This window comes from Brachyistius frenatus, unplaced genomic scaffold (assembly GCF_029030835.1).
Source record: "Brachyistius frenatus isolate BFR_SWC_R1_liver_20210118 unplaced genomic scaffold, ASM2903083v1 Contig_53, whole genome shotgun sequence".
Classification (NCBI taxonomy): Eukaryota; Metazoa; Chordata; class Actinopteri; family Embiotocidae; genus Brachyistius; species Brachyistius frenatus.
In genome coordinates this window covers 2254416-2277155 of record NW_027210652.1, presented here as the reverse complement: position 1 = coordinate 2277155, position 22740 = coordinate 2254416, and the positions used below count along the sequence as shown (strand labels likewise).

Sequence of the window (22740 nt, the reverse complement as noted above, 5' to 3'; positions counted from 1 at the left end):
ATCTATCTATCTATCTATCTATCTATCTATCTATCTATCTATCTATCTATCTATATTTAAGTATATTTTGGTAATGTTAATAAAATGTAATAAAATTGTCTACTGTGTGTCTTATGACTGATTTATATTCACAAACAAAATCCTATTAACAGTATAAACGAGCCTTTAGAACAATGCAGAACCACTTTTATAAATTAAATTCGGTCCAACATGCAACACGAACCATAACTTTAAATTAGTAATGAGAGGAGAAGACTTGACTGTGTTTTGAACATGTGTTCCCATGAAACAGAGAAGAGCAACCCAGTATGAAAACAAGGCCAATGCACTAGAGACGCATCGATCACTGATTGGTCAGCCTCCTCCCAGCTGGCCCGGCTCGTCCAATCCCAAGTCAGTCCGCAAAAAAACTGTTATGATCGGCGGAGCTGTACGGCCGTCACGTTGCGCACATGGACGGGACGAGGTGACCACGCCACACCCAGCTGACCGCAGCGGAGTGTGCGCGCGGGAGGAGCGGCTTGTGTAACAGCTGTATGAGCCAGCGGCACCGACGGTAACCAGTGGCTCCGGCACCGCCGATCCCTCGTTGAGATGTCCGGTACGCAGAGGAGGCGGCGCGTACAGCGGCCTCCCAGCGCGGCGGGGGCCGAGGAGTAGTTGGAGGATATTCCGCAACAGTTTGTGAACAGCAGCGCTTTGCATGCTCGTGTTTTCTTGCCACTTCTCGCTGGAATGAGAGCCGCATGTCGGGGCCTTAAGATGGGATTGTTTTTGCACGCTGTCGGCTCTGTGACCCCCACCGAGTCCGCAGCAGACCGGGTAAGATCTCACAAACAAGCCTCTCTCTCGGGACTGTTAGCGCTCACCTCCATTGCTGCGGTAGCAAACTCTCCAACTACATGTTGATCATCTTATTGGACAACAAGCTCAGCTGTTCTTGCAGCACATTTTCACATATCGGCTGACTTTAACTTCACAAAGATGTTAGCACGCCTGCTAGCTGCGGTGGCTACCATCGCTGTTCAGTCAGGGCCTCGTCCTGCTCGGCTCTGTTTATGCTACACGGTTGACATTTTAGCCACAGGTGAGTTGCATACACAACAAAAAGCAGTCGTTCAGGTGTGGATGCAGCAGCAGCACCGGCAGCCGGAACCACGAGCACCAGCTGGAACAGAGGCTTTAATTATAGACGCCAGCAGAACACTCATAACTTCTTAAGTAACCTAATAATCAATCTGTGTCAATGCAATATTACATATTACTGTCAGTGCGTTCATATGGCGTCTTTATAATCTGCAGGTCATCCAGTGTAGAAATGAATATGTTCGTAAAAAAGTATTACTACTGTGTAATACAGAAAACGAAGTATATCCTCATGTTTTCTTCCTTCATCGTTGTAATCAGGGAACAGTGTTGTAAATGTTCCTTTCTCTGCAGTAATTATGTTTGGGTTTTTAAAGGATCAGAATACAGTTGTTAACTATGAATTGTACATCAATAATTCAGACTCCTTGTTTATTTTTTGTTTTCAGTTTGGGTGAATTAAAGTCAGCTTTAAATAATGATTTCTTAGTCTTAGTAGTGGATTATGTAACACTGTTGTGTTTGTTATTATGACTCTCACACACGATTTAATGAGCAGGATGATCCCGTGAGGCGAGTACCAAATATCACTATTTGACATATTGAAGTCGGCAATTATTTTTCCTGATATGACAGCCGAGTATAAAAGAAATCAAAACATGTTCGGTGCCTTCAGATGCACAAAAAAACGGATTTGATTCGATAGCCGTGTTTTATCCATCATTTTAAAGGACCCTTATTTTACACCTTTTCCTTCGTGTTATTTGCAGTCTTGATATTCATAAGAAGATATTTTTGTGCCAAACATGTGACATGATATGTAAACCTCTGACATCACAAACACACAGAAGCCCAAACAGAAAGTCGTCTGTGAGCGTTTTATCTGTCCACGAAGCTTTTCCATACTTTCAGAGCTGCTTGATAATAATAAAAATAGCAATCAATTTATATAACATGGGACATTTTACACAAAGCAACGACTGAAGGACTTTGATGAGTCTGAAACCAGATGTGCAAAACTCTAAGTAAGGCTGTGATGTTATATCAAACATTTCTCACAGTCACATGAAGAAAGAGATTCACGCTGATTTCTGGTTTAATTTTTTTTTTAATCAAAACAAACAGCTGTTTTCTATACAACTAGATGTAAAAGTTCCTCTGCTGTCCAAACGTAAACCACCAAGGTCACAGATTAATGGACTAAACTGGGTTGCTGCTTTTTTTTCTGGCCTAAATCATTTCAGTTACTAGTTTTATCCCATTCATGTTGTATCTGTAATATGTTAGCAGTGGCACGCATGTGGAATAAATCCTGGGATATAATAAGTATGGAGAGAAATTAGTCACTAATTGGGATTACGCAATAAGACGACATGATGAGTAGGAACGTGTTGTGATCGAGGGGTGACGAGCAAGTCCGTCTATTCAGAAAAACTTCTTTTCAACTTTAAAATTTCACACGCATTCAGTCATTTCCCACCGACCCTTCAAGCCTCAAACGCAGCACGCGGTCACGGAGCTGCGAAAACTCCACATGTAACCGAGTGTAACCTGATCCATGCGAATCGGGTGATCCGTGCACACGCATGTAACGGGGTCACCGCGGAGGATTCAGGGTGATCTATTTAAATAGAATATCATATTCAGAGTTATGTTTTCATTCGTGTGTAATGACCTGAGACGAGGATCGTTGTGTTGAAGGAGCTCCTCGTATCTCCGCCGGGACGTCGCCATGTTTCCAGTCGTTAGTCTTCCAGGACGATCTGGAAAAAAAATACAAAAGCGTGTCTTAAATATTTGTGCATTCACGGGAGGGCCGTCACAATCAGGACATTTTAAGTGACAGGTTGTCTTCTGTTCATTTGATGCAGATATTTAACATAATTAAACCTAATCATAGTTGAATCTTCTTCCAGGAGAGACGTTTACTGGCTTCGAACACCAGAACATGTGAATAACACCTTTGACTTCTTCCTTTTAACCAGCAATTCATCCTCCAACTTATTGGGCTTCTTTTGGAGTCTTAATTTCTCTATAAATGAAGACGTTCACACACGAACCCTCAAAGCATCGGTACATTACACAGAATACGTTTTTCCAGTTAGACGAGGACCGTCGTTTCTTACGTTTTGTGCTGTTTGCTCACTTTATAAAAAGGTCTCAAGACAAAATCCCGTCTTTCAAAAGCTTCATAAAAAGTCTTCCAAATTATCACATCTTAAATGCATCTGATTTTTTTTATAAATTGTGTTCAACAGTGTAAAATTTAGGAGCTGGTAATTTTTCATGGTGTAACTCGGCGTGTCTCGTGTCAGTCCTGAGTGTCCTGTTGGGCCGGTGATGTTGGCGTTAGTAACTCTTAAAGTGAAGGTTTCCTTACTTAAGTTTTAATTTGGAGATTCGGTTAAAGTAACTCAGATTTGTTAAGATGTCCCCTTCAGCTGTTGAAATTTCTTTTGGGGGGGAATTTATGGCGTTAAAGAGTTGCTACGGACTCATCAGCTGCATTTGATCTGCATTATGAAAGAGCACCTTTCTTCGTTGCAGGACAGGATAATAAATAAGAGGTCAGTTCAGTCCTTCTGTGCATCATCAAGTGGATCAACTCTTAACAAAGAGCTGCAGCCACTTCTCTCCAGAATCTGATAGTCGCCGGGAGATTTCTGAACCGTTCTCGTCGTCGGCTCGTTTCAGCACCTTCTCATTATTAAGGTTGATTATTTTCTATAAAGCGCCAATCATTTCAGGGACGGTAACCAGATCTGCCTTCATCTGGCAGCAGTGGATGGTTTCATTGTTGGATGGGAGACGGGGAATGTAGTCGCTTCAGGATAAGCAAGACGCAAGATTCAGGGGCAGTCTTAGTGTGTTCGAGTGTTTCTCAGGTTTATAACTACTTGACATCACACTTATATTCAGGTGAATGTTAAAGACTGATGGAGCACTTTGTCTGTTCAATGCAGCACAGATCCAAAGATGTCTGTACCTACGAGCCTTCAGCATATGGTGGAGGAACCGCAGTGAGTCAGCGAAAACAGCTGAACTTATCACAAACAAAGTGGAGGAAGAGAACATCGTGTGATTAGTACACTGAATTAAATCCGTGCGTGTCGAGCTGGTTCTTCTAAAAAAAAAGGTCATGTTGATAAAGTTGCAACAGCTGAGCATCCGTCAGGTTTGAGGTTTGATTTGTGCCGCCGCCGCCATGTGATGAATCATTCCTGTGTTACTGCTCTGAGTCGGGCTTTTCTCACCGGTCTGCACACACACACACACACACACACACACACACACACACACACACACACACACACACACACACACACACACACACACACACACAATCTCACCGGTCTGCACACCTTATTATCATGCAGCCGCCCGGCCGGGAGATAGCTCTCCGCTGCTGCTTGGAAATTTCCGTAAAGCAATCCTTGTCCACTGTTTGGGCCTGGATGTGTGTGTGTGTGTGCAGACCGGTGAGGTGTGTGTGTGTGTGTGTGTGTGTGTGTGTGTGTGTGTGTGTGTGTGTGTGTGTGTGTGTGTGTGTGTGTGTGTGTGTGTGTGTGTGTGTGTGTGTGTGTGTGTGTGTGTGTGTGTGTGTGTGTGTGTGTGTGTGTGTGTGTGTGTGTGTGTGTGTGTGTGTGCAGACCGGTGAGGTGTGTGTGTGTGTGTGTGTGTGTGTGTGTGTGTGTGTGTGTGTGTGTGTGTGTGTGTGTGTGTGTGTGTGTGTGTGTGTGTGTGTGTGTGTTGACAAAAGAGAGGAAGGCAGGGAGAGAGAGTGAGAGTATGTTTGACTTCTTCTGTCTGTGGGATAATGACCTGTGAGTTGGAGGGGAGCGGTTTGGGATTTTTGGACCCTGGATCATCATGTCTGTTCATCTAGGACCTGCGCTGGTAATCTATAAATAGAAAAAAATATATTCTTATATAGAACTTTAACTGGCTAATTATTAAAATAATCTAGAAAAACAACAACATTGAAGTAATCTTGGAAAAGTCCACGAGACTATTTAACGAGGTTTCTCCTGTGTTTTGCATTTTACTCTCTGATGATCATTTGAGTTTGTGTCCTTTCAACATCTTACAGGTTTGTGAGGTTAATGTTTGACCCGGCTCCTAGTTTTCTATATTGACAATAAAAACAGACTTCGAGTCGAGACAAAAGACCTTTTTGATTTTTGGATGAAAGTGTGTATTTTCTTTTCTTTTCCCAATACGACCTCAGCTGAAGTTTGAAGTTGAAACTGTGTCTTAAATCTTGGGCAACTTCACCCGATTAGATCTGGAGCAACATACTAAGTGGTTTCACGCTGGCTGTGATTCAAAAATTTGCATTTGATATGGGCCTGAAACGATGATGAAATTCTAGCAGCTTACATGCACAAGTGCTTCGGACTTGTTTACTTCATAGCTAAGTATAAATGTTGGCTGCCAGACACTATCTGCAGTGCTATTATTATTATTATTATTATTATTATTATTATTGCAAATCAAAGTTTAGGGTGAGTCATGTAAAAAAGTTTCTCTTTACTACATATGAAGTGTACACATAATATACAATATTACAGTATACTTCTATTTTTTTGTAGTTGGAATATATGAAGTCAACATATCATATTACATAAATATAAATTAGACCGTATCTGTGCAACTTAAGAGCTTCACTAAAAATTCAACGATCAAAACAGTCTTTGTCAAGAATTTCTACCAATAATTTAGAAAATTTTTTTTCCTGCTTTAAGTCGTGTCTCGATTTCTGTCATGCATTAAAATTATGGGACATTTGTGCATCTTGAAGTAGACATATGGACTTTTCCATTGTGGACATGCTGCATACCACAACTTTAAACGTGTTCCAAGAAACATTACAGAAACTGGGACACGGTGCATGTCTCACTAAACCGACAAAAAGTTACATGGTGACATCGACTGCAGCAGAAATGGACCTTTTCTTTTCCCCACACGAGTCATTTTGACATCGGAGAAGGAACAGTGGGTGTAAATGATGAGATAAATGAGGGCCGATTTCCATTTAGCAGCTTTAGTTTCAGGCTCCTTGTACCGTACATGATGTCTCACTGGGACAACAATCACACTTTCAGTAACACTTCTGCTTCACTACTCAAATATCAAAATGTCTTTGTAAACTGCATCATGTGAATTGCAAGGTTGCAAGAAAGAAGTTCAGTATTGATTTTTCTTAAGATGTAACTGTGACGGATAGTTGTCGTGTGCTGTATGTACGAAGCTACACGGGCTCTAGCGGCTGAATGTTTTCATCTCATGACATCACGATGAAAAAAACAAAAACAGGAATAAAGTTAAAGCTAAAACTCCACATTTAGATGCAAAAACTAAAGTACTGGAAGGAGTATTTGGAAAATACCAAAAGAGATAACTAAGATGTGTCATTATTATTGATTGTCATTGTAATAAGGGGTGATGATTACCTAAAATAATTATTTTACTTTATTTATTTACTTTGAATTAGATTAATTTAGATATATATTTATTTTCTGTGCTGACGAGTGTAAAAAATGGCAATAGGTTATTAAATCTTGAAAAATCCCAAAGTTTATGCATCTATATTTTCCTTTGGATTTATCAGCACTTTGTCGTAATGGGTTACTACGGCCAGAAGGTGGCAGTAATGCATCTGAAAGCTGTTTTCTGTTTTAGTATGCTTTAGTATTCTTGCTCAAAAATGTTAAAACAAAAAACACCTAATTTTACCCAGCGTGAGTCCATATAAAAACATTTTTCTTATTTTAACGTAACCAGATGCCTCCAGATGTTTTTTTTTTTTATCTTTTAAAGTCGAGACCTTGATCCCTTTTAAGTGACGGTGTTTTTGTGCTCGTCTTGCAGAGCCTGCTGCACTGTGAAGGCGTGAACAACCAGAGCTACATCTGTAAGTCGGGACACTGCTGCGGAGAGTCGCAGTGCTGCAGCTACTACTACGAGCTCTGGTGTAAGTCTCCGGCTTCTCTTTCATCTTTATTTACGCTGTAAACTTCTGTGATGATCTACTTCGTACGCTCAGAACGGAAAAAGTAAGAGGATACATCATAAACACGGTCCACAGATTAAGACACGTTTTACATTAGAAGTGACGGTTTGATTTGTAGTCCTGGAAAACAGAAAGTTACATTTTGTCATCCTCAAAATTCTCTTTACGTTTTGTTCTTGAACTGAGGTCTGAACTGTCACAAAATTATGAAACCGCCAGCAATTAAAAGGGCTACTTCTCACGGACAGATGAGGCGGTCGGGGTCGGAAACATCTGAAGAAGAATAAATGGTCTGCAAAGCACTTGTTGGGAAAAACTGCAAGAGGACAGGAATTGCAGGAATTCTCTGAACGCAACGTAATCCAGTTTTACAACTTGGGAATTAGTTCAAGAGATAAATCTATGAATAGTATTGTTCACTCTCTCACAACCTATACTGGATTTTTGAGGCCATTTCAAAAATTCAGATGAAGATGTGGAGGCCAATTTCTTTTAGTTTTTAATGAAGATTCATCAGGATTTTTAAACTATGTATTGAAGAGTTTACGAGGAACATGCCACAGCTTTTATGGAAGTAATCATATAAAATTCCTTCATGGCCAGAAAAGAACAAAACATGTCTGTCAAGGCTTCCAAATATCCTGCTCTCAGAGTCGGTACATCCTGGTGACTGGACGGCTCCAGCACGCTGCTGAGTGCCATGTTTTTTTGGTGGTGTACAGTTTCATTAAATGATTTCTTTGTAGAAAATGTGACTTCATGTTACGTAGGAAAAAGCACCGATGGTTCCAAAACAATTACAGTTTTCTGGGAAGTCTTTGTCTTGAGTGTTTAAGCCAACAGATCTTTCTCTAAATTGAACTGCTGTCATCCTCCAAAATTTAGCATTTATTTTTTCTGCAAGGTTAAAGTGAGTAAGAAATCTGAGGTGTCAGATATGGAGTTGCTCCACAGAGAAAGAATTTGGACTTTCAATCTGTCATTGCTTTGCTGCAGAGATAACATCAAACCTCAGTGATGATTAAATTGATCCTGTGCCATGAAATACATACAGCTCATACAGTATGTGAGCATGTGGATCAGTATGTCCAACCAGGTGTTTGTGTTGCATCACCACACGTTTCTCTGTTCTATTTTATCACCACTTGAATTTATTCAGAAATTTGAAGCAAAACAATCACATAAAAAAAAAAAAATATATATATATATATAAAATTATATTTAGTTGGTGTTTGACACTAAAATGTGACTCTGTTTATCTCCGTGTGACTTCAGGGTTTTGGTTGGTGTGGGCGATCATCTTCATTTTGAGCTGCTGCTGCGTGTGTCACCATCGCCGCAACAAACACCGGCTGCAGCAGCAACAACGGCAGCACGAGATCAACCTCATCGCCTACCGTGAAGCACACAACTACCCCTCCGTGCCCTTCTACTTCAGTAAGACTTTATGTTATTGATTACATTAACATATGAAACGGGGTCGCTTGTTGCTCACAGATGATTATCACTCCGGTTTCTCTCTGATGCTTCATACAGAAGTGTTTTTCTAGCAGAGTTTAGATATTTACCACAGGAGTTGTTCTAAACCAGCGCCGGTACCGACTCTACTCGACTCATTACTATAGCGACGCCTTGACTTCATCTTCAAAGCAACACACACAAACACTGGAGGATGTGGAGGTTGTATTTATATATTTATACTCTGTATGTGGCTGTTGGTCACAGCCAGGAAGAAAAATGTAGTTTCAGAAGAGGCTGAAGGCGGAAAGACAAAAGGGCCGCTGATAGGTGATCATTAATGGAGCAGTCCAGTGAATTAAAAAATAAAAGTCGCAGCCACTATTGTAGCTATTGTAGCTACAATATTATACAATATTATATTGTAGCTTGGATTGATAACAATGGTGGGTTTGATCCTTTTAGTGTCCTACAGCACCGGGTAATATTCACAACTTTTACCCCATAAAAACAAAAAACGTCAGCGAAAAAGAGACGAGACTGAACTTTCACCAGGCGGCCTGAAAGCACGGCGCTAAATAAATGCTAATGTTGCTCGATGTTTGCCAGAACACAGTTTTTACTCTGTTAAATGAGATCAGGTCAGAAGCTGGGATATAACTGGATTGTGTATGAAACATTCGAGGGCTTTTAATTTGAAACAGAGACATTAAATCACCGTATTTATATATAGATATATATATCTATCTATATATATGACAGACTTCAGCATTTACAGCACTTCTTGGCCTGCTGTTGCAGTCCAGCCAAAAATGCAAATGTTAAAAAAATGATGTCATGAAATGTGTTTGAGGCTCTTTATAAACCCGGCTAGCTGCAGCGTGTGACTCACAACTTTAGATGACACAACGTCATCCTGTTCAGAAACCGAAAAAACTGAAGTTTCTCATCAGTATTTTTCCAGCGACATCAAACCGAGTTGTATAACATTAGTGACAAATAAACTCCACGGCTCCCGACTCAAATCAGTGGCTCCTGGCTCGGTTTAAATTTTTGCACTGAGATCCATCCGTGGTTTCACACGGCGTCAGAACCTCTCTTGTTTGCATGCCCCAGTTTTCAGGAAACGGCCGGCGTTGCTCTCTTGGTGCGTCGCCAGTGTTGCAACACCGTCTCACACAGCGCTGCAACAGCCCTCGGCACAGAACTGACCCAGAAATTACCTTGTTTTGTCACGTTTCTTTTCACCTATTGGCTTTGGGAATGCTTGAATAGTGGCCTGGGAAGTTCAGTGAGGTCACAGTGGAATTTTTAATGGTTCACAGTGATCTTATTTAACGGGAAATCATATTATGGTACAAAATGTACAATTTAGTACAAAGAGTACAATTTATGCTTCTTTTTTTTTTTTTTTTCTCTCAAAGCATTTTTCTTTTCTTTTTTTCATCTTTTTCTCTTCAGGGTTTCTGCCAAACTACCTCCTGCCTGACTATGAAGAGGTGGTCAACCGGCCACCGACTCCTCCCCCTCCCTACAGTGCCTTACACACAGGCCCAACCTCAGTGGCTACGAGTCCACTGGCTCCTGAGCAGCAGGAGGGACACTGTCCAGCCATCCAGGCCCCTCCGGTGGCCCCGATCTCTGACGGTCTGTGCTGCCGACCGAGCATAGAGGAGCCACAAAATCCCTCCTTAGACTTTCGGCCAAAGCCCGACAACAAGCTCGTACAAACGGCACAAGACTCAGGCATGATACTGCGGTCAGAGGGGCTCAACAGGGAGGGACTCAGCAGCCAGGAGAAAACGAGTGGGAGCGGGGAGGACTCCTGCAAGGACCCCCTGCTGAAGGACATCAGCCTGTCGGTGGGAGGCGCCGAGGACAAAGAGCGGCTTCCCAACGGAAGGAGGAGGCGCTTCACGGGGGACTCTGGGATCGAGGTGTGTGTGTGCAGCACACGTGGGAGCGGCGGTTGTGTCGGAGCTGGAGGGACGGGCCGGGACAGCAAGGAGTTGAGGGAGCTGGAGAGCCTGCTGGGGCGCGAGGTCGATGCCGAAGAGGAGGAGGCGGGCGACTTCTGCGACAGCTGCGGTCACCGGGCCTCCTTCGGCGTGGAGGAGGAGCAGGCGCCGGGGGGGCCGGAGAGGCGGGCCGGGCGCGGGCCGACGGGAGCTCCGCAGCCGGCTCACCTCATCGGCAGCGGCCCGCTCCACCCTCCCGTGTGCCTCCTCCTCCACACCATCAACGAGCTGGAGGGCCCGGCCCACAGCGCCAGCACCGAGCCGCAGGGCTGAAACCAGGCTCACACCTCCGTCACACACGGGAGGAGAGCGAGTGTTGGAGTCCAGACGCCTTCTAAGTGAGTATTTCTTTATGAATGTGGGCATCTTGGGTGAAACCGGTGTGGGAGGATGGTGGCAGATTGAGAACGCCCGCCCGCCCCCCCCCACGCTGCAACAGTGGCCTTAACCTGTGTATTTTGGGTCATCTTTGGGCAGTAAAAGCCCGTCATCAGCCTGTGGGAGACTTCTCACACTCTCAGCCCTTCAGCTGTCCCCATATAACAGTTCCCGATGCAGTCAAAGACTCGTGAGCCGAAGCAGTGATGACAGGACGGGACGTTCGCTGCCCGGGATGAAACGGCGCCCTCCTCATCAGGTGCTTCTGCAAGGCTGTTCTCTGCAGGCAGTGAACTACGCAGTGAAATAACACACGGCCAGAACGTTTCAATGAGTGCAACGTGGATTCACCACCGTGTGTGTTTATGCAAGCTGATACTGTACCGGGACATCAGAACAAGACTGTGGGACGTCCCGTTCGACTAATGCTTCTGAAGTGCTTTCTCAGCCATTAAAAACCGCCTCTGCCTTGTGTTTGTTGTCGTTGCTCTATCAGCCCCGCTAGTGATAGGGAAGCATTAAGTGCATTTAAGAAAATCTTCACGTGAGCAGTTCGTATTTTGCACAAAAAGTATTTATCTTTATAAATGAAGCTTTTAGCAAAAAAAAATAATCAAAACAGATAAAGCTTAGTTTTTTTAATTTTTTTTTATTGATTTTAGTCTCAAATCTGCAGAACATGATTAGTTTCTTACAGTTTTGTTGCATCGTGTAAGAAACGGGTCTCTGTGAATCGTGAGGAGGGGATGCAACAGATTTACTTTGTATACAATCATTTTTAAACTTCATTTGTTAAATGTTTGTAGTATGTGCCTACCCCCCCCCTCCCCCCCAACAAATTGCAGAATTTTGATGAACAATGATGAGCTTCAGTGAAACTGAGAGATCCCTGAGACAGCAGGTACCCAAAACCAGAGAAGAATGTTAAGCTTCAGAGATTACAGCCGAGATGGGCAACGTCAGACCTCAACCTTTTGTGTCAGTCACATCGATAGATTAACTGTCTTCACCAGCTTTATGGTACAAAATCATAAACACACTCTTTGTGTTGGATTTTCACAATTTTACCATTCTTCAGCTTTGATATTCCTCCATTCAACATTTCTATAACGTCTTGACGGGCCCTCAGACTGATTTCAGTCAACTGGACTATGTGGCTCGGTATCTGATTTTTAACAGTCGTTCATCCCTTCAATCATCTGGATTCACAGTGTCCAATATTAAGAAAGGAAATGCTCCTTTCTGGGGGGAAAAAAAACTCGAGTGGATATATTGTGTTTTAATCATTTAAAGGGACATTCATCCCGAAGCGAACTTTATATAAAGGTGATTCCTCTAACGGCTATGGAGAAGTCACAGTTTGCATACGAATGATTTGTAACAAGAATTTAACCCAGCGGGGCCATTTTAGGACAAACTGTCATGATCAGCCTGATGAGTGGAAAATTCCTGAAGGACAGAAATTTATTTAAATAAAAATTAAACCAAAACAACATGAGCAAAGACAAGGAGACAAAGAATCAGATAAGGTTGTCAATGGTTATTCTTAATATCTGCATATCTATTATAAACAAGAGTTTGGTCAACAGGACATTTCTGAGAGGAGGTTGTTTTTGTTTTTTTATGGTTGACAAAAAAATGATTACACAGGATGTGATTAAAAGTAGAATTTATCAAGCAATATGTATACTGCTGCACTGCAGATACAAAACAAACACTACACAGAGAAGAAATAATCTAACCTGTCAGTTCCACTGATGCATCTTCCTCTGAAGACTCAGTTTGAAATGCCTTTAAGAGCTTGAATGTTGTAAATCACTTTTTAATCCAAATCTTGAAGGAGCTGTACTGTAATACAGCAGATGTCAATAATAATGTATGAACATGTTGAGACTTTTACAAATTGAGTTGTTTTAAGGAAAGAAATGTAGTCCACATGTTGCAAAGTGTCTGCAAAGCACAAATGTTTGAGTCCCTGATCTCAGATTTATGTATAATATAAATATAGAAACCCTTAAAGGTCCTAGCAGAAGACTGTTCCCCTGAATTTCCAGCACAAATGAAAATGTGATGTGAACTTTGTGTGTCAGCTGATGGAGTTTTTTTTTACCCATCAAAGCCTGACCACGCTCTAAAGTGCTTTATATATTAATGCTTTTTGTGATTTAGAAACTGTGATTGTGGTACATGTAGTACAAAGATGAGCTATTTTTAATATCTGCTGATTCCTTTAGAAATTAATGGAACTGTATCAAATTTCAAAACCACTTTATATTTGCAAATTATGTACAATATTCTGTAACATGTTTGTGAACCAAATAGTTGCTTTCATGATTTTTATGAAATCATTAGCTTTATTGTTTATGGACAGATTTATTTTTCATGATGGGTATTACTTTTATTTTCTGCAGAGAGAGGATTTAACTTCTTTTGAGTCGTGTGAAGGGTACAGAGGACTAACGATACAGTAGGTAGTCTCTTAACAAGATCAGGGGCATCTTGCCAAAGACACTTTTCTTTCTTCATACGTGTGTGTGGTTTTGCACATATTCTTTGAATGTTCTGATCATAAGCCATTTATTACAACAACTAAGATGGATGTATGTTCAATAAACATACAAAATTCAAGTCGATTCTTGTGTCTGGCTTGTTTCACTGTGAAGTGTGGTTGTTGTGCGTGTGGTTTCTGTTTTTGTTTTGGAAACTATGAAGCAGCCTCTTTTAAAACATCACAGCCTGAAATCAAGCTTCTTCCAGTCTTATTTACTGAATGCAACTTACAGCACAACATCCAGAGGAAAGAAGAGAAAAAAAGCAACAGCTCTGAAAAGTATTTAAAAACTCAATAACTTAAGGAGTAAATAAAGTGATTTTATCTCTTTCCCTTACATGTTGCAGTGACTAAATAAATATGGAAATTCACTTTTTTGTGTGCGTTTTCATTTCTGGCTGTAAATCAACCAAATGTGAATGTTTTGAATGGCTCACTGTGCACACTTCCACTTATCAAGACTGCTCAATAAAACCACATACATGTTGACATGTTGTCTTTAGACTTTGACCGACTGTTGGGCTGTGATTTTAGAGGCAGTGAGCGACAGGGGGCGCTGCTGAGCAGGAAGTGAACTGCGCAGTGGTCGGAGGGAGTAAACCGTGCAGCTGTCTTCCTCTTTCAGGCGGTGAACTAACTGAACTCCTGCAAACACTCTTAACGATGGCTGATGAAATGAGGTAAGAACAGAAGAATCCACGTGTGTTGACTCCTTTTCAAGACGCGTCATAAACGGAGCAGGTCTGAACCTTCACCCACGTGAGACGCCAACAGTGACGTTAGTTGTTTTACATGCACGTACACAACTTGTAACTTTGCATTAGCTGTAACTACAACCATCCAAGTTTGCCAGATAAGGAACTGTAACGTGGAACTGCAACGTTGTCAAATTTAATCGGGAAGTTAATGTGTAACTAATTTGCTCTTTTTTTTTTAGCGCGTGTGCAAAACCCTTCAGTGATAACAGTATTCACGTGGACGTGAAGGTAATAAACACTTATGATACTGTACATGTTGGACTGCACCAGCCTAACCACTTTTTTTTTTTTAATGATTTTTCACACTCTTCTGATATTTGAAGACAAAACAGCTGATTCATTAATCAATAAAAAATAATCTTCAGATTAATTGGTAATGAAAAAGATTAGTATTTCGCAGCTCAATACTATAAACGATATATATAAAGTATATTTATAATGTTGTATATATACACACACTCAGCATCTAGCAGAAGAGTGTTTAACAGAATTTCTAGGACATGTGAAAGTGTAATAAGAACTTTATGTAATTAAAACACTGAGGATCTTTTTTTTAAAATTTAAAACAACATTTTGTAGTTCAGTTCTACATCTTAGAAATATCCTGTTATTATTTTTGCGCTGCTTTCCTAACCGCTGCTTGAGGAGGAGCGACTTATTGCCAACTTTTCTCTGATATCAGGATTATTATGGCAAGAAGCTGAAGAAAACCTCCGACCTGCAGAGCAGCGCCTGCGTGGCTCCAGCGCAGCCCGTCCCCGCCTTCATCCGCCAGGCGCTGAATAAAGTCCACCCGGAGGTCGCTGCCAGGTCAGCGGGCTGCTGATGCTGCTCTTTATTTCTGATGTCTACAACGGAGAAAAAAAACCAAAAGCCCTGATGTGTTTGTGTCTCTCAGGTACTACGGCTGCGGTCTGGTCGTGCCAGAGTGCTTGGAGGGCTGCAGGATACTGGATCTGGGCAGTGGGAGCGGGAGGGACTGCTATATGCTGAGTCAGCTGGTGGGCGAGAAGGGCCACATCACTGGCATCGACATGACCGAGGGCCAGGTCGTGCACATCAGCATCACATTCTGCTTTCCTACATGTACTCACTGTGATGATGCAACCAAAAAAAAAAAAAACATACAGAGACGCCTGGCAAATAGCAGGACATAATCAAACTAACATAAAAATACATTTCTTGGCTTCCAGCTGGAAGTGGCCAGGACGTATGTGGACTACCACAAGAATGAGTTTGGCTACAAGAAGACGAACGTGGATTTTGTCCAGGGATATATTGAAGCCTTAACTGGGGCAGGTCTGGAAAAGAGCTCTTTTGATATCATCATGTGAGATTTCTTCTCTCTTTTTGTTTCCGATGTGAATGCTGTGCATTTACAGACCAAGACCTTTTAACACGGTGGATTTTCTGTCGTCACTTAGTTCCAACTGTGTGGTGAATCTCTCTCCAGACAAGAGGCAGGTGCTGGCTGAAGCTTACCACGTACTCAAGGTACACTTTCAGCATCGTCATTAACTTACATGAACCTGTTTTTGCAGTATGCACTAATGGTCACTACGCACACTGTCCCCCTGCTGGTCATCAGGACGGCGGTGAGCTCTACTTCAGCGACATCTACAGCAGCGGGAGACTGACGGAGGAAATTAAAAATCACAAAGTGCTCTGGGGTACGTCAGATTAATATCCCCGCTGCCATAAAACCACAAACACCTGCTAGAATATCCGACTATGCTTCGTCTCGGCAGGTGAGTGTTTGGGCGGAGCGCTCTGGTGGAAGGATCTGCTGCGATTGGCCGAAGAAGTGGGCTTCAGACCCCCCCGGCTGGTCACCGCCAAGGTCATCACCGTTGACAACAAGGAACTGGAGGGCGTTCTGGGTTCGACACTATTTTCTTTATTTGTTGCTTTTTTGCTTGAAACTAAACCACAACTAATGTCTGGTTGGAGTAACCAACACAACATTTCTATAACTTGATCAAAATGATCACGTTGGAGCAACTTTGAAGACTAAACTGGGTTAAATGTGAACCTTTTGTTTTATCCTACATTGCTGAGCATGTAATCTCATCTTTTAAAGATGTCTGTGACATCATCAGCTTCATGAACCAATGAGAACGGCAACAGTTCAGCTCTGACAGGTGCAACAGCAGTAACAGAAGAAAGAGGGAGATATTGTTCAAACAAACATCTCTAATGTTTAAGAAGTGAAAACACCTACGTGGACGAACCGCAGGATCCTTTTTATCCGGATGTCCACTCAGTGTTGTTAAATGGAGTCAGGTGAAACAACAAGTTCCTTCGTACATGACTGAGAAGTGTTTGGGAATTTGTCCAACTCACATTTACCAGGATGCATTGCACACGAGCGTCTGACATCCAGCAAGTGTTTCACTTTGCACTCACTCACTCAAAAAAAAAAGGATAAGCAGCCAGTCGATATTTCTTTTGCAGAAAGCAGAAGACAGAACAGAAGGTGGTTCCTCATCAGGAAGCTACTAGAACGGATTATATGCTGTAACTGAACTTTAACAGCTTTCACAAGGTGTTGAGAAAACTGCTTTTTCAATGTTTCACATCCCAAACATGCCGTTAAATAACAACAAACTCACTCAATAGACCTTTTTTTTTCCACCAGACATTTTGACTTGTTATAGTAGTTATTGTGTCGGTGTAACGCAGCTTCAGGGTTCGTTAATTGTTCAGAAAACGTATCACTAAATACACTTTTTTGAATATCAGGTTGGCGACTTTTTCCGATTCTCTTTTACCTATTGGTGTCATACAGGTGACTTCAAGTTTGTTTCCGCCACATACCGACTGTTCAAGCTCCCTAAAGGCAACACCAAGACCAGCCAGGTCATGTATAACGGGAGTATTACAGGGGTGGAGGACAGCTTCCTGTTTGACTGTCAGTATTCCTTCAAGGTCTGTATATTCTGCTCTAGAAGAACAGCTCGACGTCTTCTGCTGCCGTATAATATATAAATGATGTCAAACCTGGGTGTCCTTCGCAGGCCAATGAAGTGGTGGAGGTGGATGGAGAGGTGGCCAGCATCCTGACACATTCCAGATTTGCGGAGGACTTCACTTTCCAGCCAGCAGAGGGCGCATGTGAGCCCTGCAAAGTCAAAGCTAAGGTCAGTGTCATATTTAAAATTCCTGGATGGAAAAATGTCTTAAAGTGCAAAACCACAGAGGGCCACTAGGGGCTGCCTGGAAAAAAAACCTCTGGCTCCATTCGACTCCCATTTAAAAGTGTCAACTTCTCAAAAAAGTCGTTATTCTGTCATTAACTAAATTTACTCTGATGAGCGTACTGGTGGTGCTTCTGAAAATATTTCCACAATTAATTAGATATTAGGCCTCAAAGGGGGCAATATTTGCCCCTCACTCCTCTCCAGCTCTCTTGTCCAAATATAGTTTTGGCTTTAAATTATTATATTTTTTTTTTTATATGGCGACAACCAAAATACAAGACTTGAGGCTTTAAAACAAACCAGTGGGTGACGTCACCATGGGTTGCCCTTTGGACACACCCAGACAGCCCCGCAGTCCACACACACACACACACACACACACACACACACACACACACACACACACACACACACACACACACACACACACACACACACACACACACACACACACACACACACACACCAGGACGCATGCTGCACATTCTCACACTCAAACATACATACGCACACATTCACACGCACAAGGTCAAGCAGCTGTCTTGGAGTCATAACCAGACTGTGGAGTCATGCTGGGGAACCTTGAACAGGAAGGAATGTTCTCTTTTCAGCTAATGGAATGCCATCTTATCAGCTCTTATGGTCTTATGGTCATTGTGTGCACGTGCACACGCACACACACACCACTATATATTTTTAAATGAGCCCTCTGACCCGTTGATCAACTGATGACACTTGTATTCAGCTTTTAAAAGCCATTCGTTTTTGGTTTGTTTTTTTAAAGGGAAATGGAGGTAACTTACAAACCCTGGTGGTTTATCAACGCCCGTCTTGTTTACCCTTCGGACTGCCCACCTGTAGTGAAATCGGCTCCGAGATACTTTATTCTAATCAACACGCTTCTTTGGTGATAATAGTAATAAACAGCCTTTGGTCTTGCTCGTGAAATGCCTTTTTTCTAATGAACAACCAGTGTCTGATTAAAGTGACACGGAATCAAAATAGTTATTAACTCACTGCTTATATCCCGCTGTTGTATAGAATATGTAGCATATTAATTCCCTTTTGAAACGTTTCTACCGTCCTTGCAGTGATCGTTGGATGACAAGGTTGTGATGTAATACTGAAGCAGAACTGTGCGCATGTTCTGTAAAGTCCTCCTGTTTTTTTTCTGCCTTGTTGAACTGTTGACAGACAGGCGTAGTGGATCCTTTCGAGCTGGTGGCCGGGCAACGCCCAGTTTCAGCCACAGGGGGGTGCTGCAGCACGCAGTCTGCTTCCTGCTGCAAGTGATGGTGGGAAGAGCACGAGAAGCCTGCATCATACTGTTTGCATAACAACAGTAGTTCAACTGCACTAAATTAATGAAGCCCATTTATTGCATTGTAATCTTGTTAACATTTGTAATGACGTTTCAGAAATGGAAATTAATTCTTGCTTACACATAAAATGTGTCTAATTGATGTTCCTTGCTTTTTTTCCCTTGTTGATCCTTTAAAAGTACACACCCTTAATTTAGTTACGTATTTTATGATGTAAACAAAATGACAGCAAGATCCAAGTACCACAAATTCAATTACCCTGAACTGTTTTGGAAATTGCAGGATACTTTGATTGCTTCTTATATGGTTCTTTTTCTTTTTCCATAACATTAATACCTTACTTTGCTTTAACAAATGAAATGATTTGTATGATGACAGGTTTTGCATTCAGGGGGACAGTGTCCAAATTACTATCTGCTTTACCAACTAATTATAATTGTGTTGTTTCTGTTATTGGACCATAAACATTTTCAGTCAAGTGAATGGTAAATTTGCATTTTTGGGGTCATTATACTATTATTGGATGCAGGGCCTTTGAACTAGAAAAAAAAATGACACAAATGAATTGAGAATACATACCTGAATTCAGGTAGACTCTCACTGCATGGAAACAGCTCCAAACCTGAGGGATCAAAATATCATAAAGGGATTAGAAAAAAAATATATATTTCTGTTGCATAAAATATCGCATTTGTTAAAATATATATTTTTTTTTCTTCCATTGGGAAATTCAGAGTCCTTTAACTTCTTCACAGCTGAAGTTTTCTTTGTTTGAGCTACTGAAGTCATCCACATTTAATTGAAGGCTCTGATCTGTGATGAGAGATCACAAGGAGTCACATGTCAGGATGTCATTTTTATAGACTGATTCAATGCAAAGCAACATTAAAACCACATTTTGTTGTGAAATCAACAACTCTGTCAGTCTAAGATCAATTTAACGTGGTAATATTTATTATAATGCATGAAATCAAAGCTGTCATTTCAACCACGACATTTCAATCATGTTATCTCCGGTGGTGGGAAATGTGTTTTCAGAAGTCACGAGCAGGGTTCTGTCTGTCGTTTAACATGAGGTGCACTTGTTTTGGAATTTGATTCGCCAAGGAGGCTGCGGACGCCCCGCCCACCACCCGGCGGCCCCTCCTGATTGGCCGTCGCCGTCGCCTGTCTAAGGGACATCAGGGGAGGCACGAGTTGGCCCGTAAGCCTGCGCTCGCGAGGCATCAGTGTCGGACACGTAGTGAGAACGAGCAGGTCCCGATGCACAAGTCACGGCAACCCTGGGCGGAGATGAAGGCGGACTCCGACTGGCTCTGATTTTTAAAAGCCCTTTTCATTCAGGAGGTTGGTTGCCAATGGTTATCAATATGGCAGATCCGTTATCCCAAGCACCCACCGCTGCAAAAATGGCGTCACTTAACCGGGTCCGAGCTTTGGCGATGATTTTCTTAACTGTCACTGGCTGTTGTGTCACCCCGACAAGTGGCAAGGAAGGGTCCGAGGAGACCGTCATCATAGGGCTCCGACTGGAGGACACGGACGACATTTCCTTCATGGATAGGGGCTACCTGCGGGTGAGCGAGCGCTCTCGGGTGAAATTGAGGGTGTACGGGCAGAACATCAACAACGAGACCTGGTCCAAGATTTCTTTCACGGAACACGAGCGGAGCCGGGCGGTAGGGAGCCTTGACAGCTCCTCGGGGGATAACCAGAGCCAGGAGGACTCGTCCGGCTCACATCCCTGCGGAATAAGGACTTCGGATATAATTATATTGCCCAACATCATCCTGAATCGAAAGACATCCGGAATAGTTGAAATTGAGGTCAAACCTCTGCGGAAGACGGAGAGGAGTAAATCGTATTACCTTTGCATCGCCACCTCGACACCGGCCGTGGTCGGGATGCACGACCCGTGGACGGAGAACACCTGGATCTACCACGATGGGGATGACACCAAAGTGATAGTGGTGGAGGAGAAAAAGTTCCTGCTGCCTTTCTGGCTGCAGGTCATCTTCATCTCCATGTTGCTCTGCCTATCAGGCATGTTCAGCGGGTTGAACCTGGGGCTCATGGCTCTGGACCCCATGGAGCTCCAGATAGTCCAGAACTGCGGCACGGAGAGGGAGAAGAATTACGCCAAAAAAATAGAGCCGGTCAGGAGCCAAGGGAATTACTTGCTTTGCTCTCTTCTGCTCGGGAACGTGTTGGTGAACACCACGCTGACCATCCTGCTGGATGACATCGCCGGTTCGGGCTTGATCGCGGTGGTCATGTCCACCATCGGAATAGTCATTTTTGGGGAGATCGTGCCCCAGGCCATCTGCTCCAGACACGGCCTCGCTGTGGGCGCCAACACCATCTTCCTCACCAAGTTCTTCATGCTGCTCACCTTCCCTGCCTCCTACCCGGTGAGCAAGCTGCTGGACTACCTGCTCGGACAGGAGATCGGAACCGTGTACAACCGGGAGAAGCTTCTGGAGATGCTGCGCGTCACGGACCCCTACAACGACCTGGTGAAGGAGGAGCTGAACATCATCCAGGGCGCGCTGGAGCTCAGGACTAAGACCGTGGAGGACGTGATGACGCCGCTGAGAGATTGCTTCATGATCCCCGGGGACACCACCCTCGACTTCAACACCATGTCCGAGATCATGAAGAGCGGCTACACCCGCATCCCGGTGTTCGAGGGCGAGAGGTCAAACATAGTGGATCTGCTCTTCGTCAAGGACCTGGCCTTCGTGGACCCGGATGATTGCACCCCGCTCAAAACCATCACCAAGTTTTACAGCCACCCGTTGCATTTTGTGTTCAATGACACCAAGTTGGATGCGATGCTGGAGGAGTTTAAAAAAGGTGAGACATCAAGTTATACCATCTTTACTTCTTCTTTATCTGCAGGTGTGGAAAGTTTCAGCACATCAACCCTCAGACATGGTGTCTGTTATTATGATGTTGGCTCTCCACCTGTCCACAGAGGAGCTCTGTAATAATTCAGAGAACAAGGCGCCACTAGACCTTTTGATCCACACTCGAGGCCTGTGCTGCATTTATAGGTCAAGGTGTGAGAGGGAATTCAAAATGTCTAAAAATCTGATTTTCAGGAATAAATTTTTTTTTTTTTTTTTAAAAGAGGAGAAGAGAGGTATTTTGGTTCTCCTCTTTAAGATTACACAAGAAAGAGGAGGACCGTGTCTGGGTCTCAGAGCTGCGGAGGAGGGAGGTGCCCCACCGCTCACTTCCTGTAAACCCAGGTGTCCTTATCGTTCTCCATCGCTTCCATCGGGTGTTAATGTTCACACTCTCCCTCTCCTCCTGCCTTCACCTCCTCTCGCTCTACCCCCTGTTCACTCTTTCATCTCTAAATGCATTAGGACATGTGGGAATGGTGCAACGAGCAGCGCCGAGGTTATCAGGTGGGGGCATCTTGTTTGAGAACCTGCTTAAATCCTGCTCTGCCTCTCTTGTGCTCGCCTCTGAGTGATGGTGGCGATAACTCCTTTTGTCCGACCCTGGAATGCAGTCGTGTGGATAATGAATAACAGCCTCTAACACCCTCTCCCCCCTCCCCCTCCCCATCCCCACCACCACCACCACCTCCTAAATGTGCTGTTTGTATGGCGTTTGAGAAAGATATTTACCTCATCAATGGTTTATCCGATGTTTTTTTTTTTTTTTTTTTGCATTGCCCCCCCCCTGTTGTTGCCTCTGACCAATTTATTCCTGGCAGTGTTTGGAGATTTGGTACTGTTCCCTCTTTATGCCCAAATATGCAGCAATAAGATGTAAGGCACACCTGTCAGAAGCTGATTTATCAACACTTCAAGTGTTGTGGAAAAGCATGATTGATACATCGCGTGCTCATTTCAAAATTTACTTTACTTTAAGAGGATTAATTGGGAGGGAAAAAAACAGAACAAATCATTGAGCTCCATTACCAGAAATTAGGTGTAGTT

At 43.0% G+C, this 22740-nt stretch overlaps 3 protein-coding genes across 4 annotated transcripts in view; all 3 read left to right on the top strand.

The window, feature by feature from the left end:
- The first annotated feature begins 410 nt into the window (after positions 1 to 410).
- On the top strand, positions 411 to 13586 carry wbp1lb (WW domain binding protein 1-like b). 2 transcript variants are annotated; one of them, XM_069704987.1, is made up of 4 exons: positions 411 to 822; positions 6958 to 7060; positions 8375 to 8536; positions 10019 to 13586. In XM_069704987.1, the coding sequence occupies exons 1-4, from the start codon at positions 736 to 738 to the stop codon at positions 10846 to 10848; spliced, it is 1182 nt and encodes a 393-aa protein (XP_069561088.1). In that variant the 5' UTR covers positions 411 to 735; the 3' UTR covers positions 10849 to 13586. The 2 variants fall into 2 exon arrangements, with proteins under 2 accessions (XP_069561088.1, XP_069561089.1); XM_069704988.1 differs by lacking the exon at positions 411 to 822 and adding an exon at positions 4692 to 4983.
- Positions 13587 to 14082: 496 nt separating this feature from the next.
- Positions 14083 to 19262, top strand: as3mt (arsenite methyltransferase). The gene is made up of 11 exons (XM_069704990.1): positions 14083 to 14184; positions 14442 to 14490; positions 14945 to 15072; positions 15161 to 15311; positions 15456 to 15592; positions 15687 to 15756; positions 15851 to 15932; positions 16011 to 16142; positions 17051 to 17190; positions 17280 to 17402; positions 18657 to 19262. The coding sequence occupies exons 1-11, from the start codon at positions 14168 to 14170 to the stop codon at positions 18753 to 18755; spliced, it is 1128 nt and encodes a 375-aa protein (XP_069561091.1). The 5' UTR covers positions 14083 to 14167; the 3' UTR covers positions 18756 to 19262.
- Positions 19263 to 19992: 730 nt separating this feature from the next.
- Positions 19993 to 22740, top strand: part of cnnm2b (cyclin and CBS domain divalent metal cation transport mediator 2b) — a 34780-nt gene continuing 32032 nt past the window's right edge. The window contains exon 1 of the mRNA XM_069704986.1: positions 19993 to 21640. Coding sequence (XP_069561087.1) covers positions 20143 to 21640 — 1498 coding nt within the window. The 5' untranslated portion in view covers positions 19993 to 20142. The remainder of the gene's footprint in view (positions 21641 to 22740) is intronic.

Excerpts from the sequence above, each read along its gene's own strand:
- wbp1lb (XM_069704987.1), top strand. The coding sequence starts at position 736 with ATGAGAGCCGCATGTCGGGGCCTTAAGATGGGATTGTTTTTGCACGCT. Across the intron at positions 7,061-8,374 it reads CTACTACTACGAGCTCTGGT|GGTTTTGGTTGGTGTGGGCG; the intron begins GTAAGTCTCCGG and ends GTGTGACTTCAG. Across the intron at positions 8,537-10,018 it reads CTCCGTGCCCTTCTACTTCA|GGTTTCTGCCAAACTACCTC; the intron begins GTAAGACTTTAT and ends TTTTCTCTTCAG.
- as3mt (XM_069704990.1), top strand. Across the intron at positions 14,491-14,944 it reads GTATTCACGTGGACGTGAAG|GATTATTATGGCAAGAAGCT; the intron begins GTAATAAACACT and ends CTCTGATATCAG. Across the intron at positions 15,933-16,010 it reads AAATCACAAAGTGCTCTGGG|GTGAGTGTTTGGGCGGAGCG; the intron begins GTACGTCAGATT and ends TCGTCTCGGCAG.